Genomic DNA, 1,629 nt, shown 5'->3' on the forward strand with positions numbered 1-1,629 from the left:
TATTAGTTCTTAATACTATTGCTTTAATTTATTTAGTACTTTTTTTTTGTTTTAGAGATTTCGTGACTATTACTGTGCTTGATAAAACTAATGTCGCATATTTAGTTGATCTGCATAAAGTTACTGAAAATTCTTTCATCAATCTTCGACAATCATTAGTCTTCCATGAGTTAGCTTCTATGACAAAAATGCTAAGCCAAACAACAGTAAGTATGAATTTTATTCAAATAATTTTGATAATATTGGTAAAGGTTAATTACATAGCTGAATAAAATATTAATGATAATGGTTGCTGATTTGAATGATTATTCTGCAACTGTGAATAAATAATGAATAATTGAAGGCTTGAGTGGATAGTAGTTTAAAGTCATAGTAGCTTCACTAATGCAACATGTACTATCAGGCTAGATCTAGTATGGCTGTACTGCCATGATAGTAAATTATGTCATGACAGTGACTATTTTACAGTCCCACCGTTACAGTTACCGCCACATTTGCTGCCATGGCTGTAAAATATCTTCATGAGCTTAATGCTTCACTGCCACTACATGGTGGCGGTGGCATGATAACATAAGCTATCATGCCAAACCTACATCATTATTAGCTTTAAAAAATATGGATTAAAATAAAATTTATTCTTTCAGCAATTTATATTTAATTTCTGTTCAATAATTATTACATAATGGTATTTTTAAATAAAATTTATTACATGACAGTTATCCAATAATTTTATTAGTAAGAAGTAAGCACTTTCTGCTGTAGTGAAATTTATTGAAAAAAAATTAATATCGATTTCAGACTCTGATTTTCTAAACATTGTTACGAACACCTGCATCTATTCATTTGTACAATTTTTATGAGGTTTTATTATTTTGATGGATAGTAACTACTGTTGTTTATTTGTGTGTTTATATTTATTTCCTCGTCAAGTATTATATTTGTGATTGATTTTCTTTATATTTATTTAAAATCATCATTATTTCATTTTCTAAACATTGTTACAAACATCTGCATCCATTCATTTCTACAATTTTACGAGGTTTCATTATTGTAAGGGGTAATAACTACTATTGTTTATTTGTGAGTTTATATTTATTTCCTCGTCAAGTGTTATATTTGTGATTAATGTTCTTGATATTTATCATTCAATGATTAAGAATCATCATTCACTTCATTTTTTTTCCTTTTTTATTTTATTGATATTAGAAGTTACCTTATGATTTATGATTTGTTAGAGAATGTATTTTTTGTTGCCTTTTTTTATTCTTTTTTTTTTTACATTTATATTTCTGATTTTCATTTAAAACTTGTAAATATGTATATAAACATTAGCTGCTCCTTCTTATTAATTGCTTTAGTTCATTTTTCATTTTGTTTTATTAGAAGTTTGTTACCTTATAATTTATGATATTGTAGATGTTTTTATTTTATTTGTTTCCGTTTTATTTATTTAAAGATTATTTTGAATAGGAGAAGATGGTCGGGAGGTGCGGTCAGCAGAAAAAACACAAATGAACAAACAAATTATTTATTTGTGCCGACGTTTCGACCCGATTTTCAGGTCTTCATCTGGGCTTAAAAACAAAAAGACAAGAACCATCATTCAGAGTGAAAAAAATATTATGGAAT

The 1,629-nt window shown here is 26.9% G+C and overlaps 1 protein-coding gene across 2 annotated transcripts in view; it reads left to right on the top strand.

Moving 5' to 3' along the window:
* Positions 1–1,629, top strand: part of qin — a 347,449-nt gene that overhangs the window by 303,215 nt on the left and 42,605 nt on the right. For both annotated transcript variants that reach the window (XM_014428743.3, XM_014428744.3), the window contains one exon: positions 56–206. In XM_014428743.3, coding sequence (XP_014284229.1) covers positions 56–206 — 151 coding nt within the window. The remainder of the gene's footprint in view (positions 1–55; positions 207–1,629) is intronic.

Source organism: Halyomorpha halys, unplaced genomic scaffold, assembly GCF_000696795.3.
Source record: "Halyomorpha halys isolate HHAL.00 unplaced genomic scaffold, Hhal_1.1 Scaffold746.1, whole genome shotgun sequence".
In the NCBI taxonomy this organism is placed as follows: domain Eukaryota; kingdom Metazoa; phylum Arthropoda; class Insecta; order Hemiptera; family Pentatomidae; genus Halyomorpha; species Halyomorpha halys.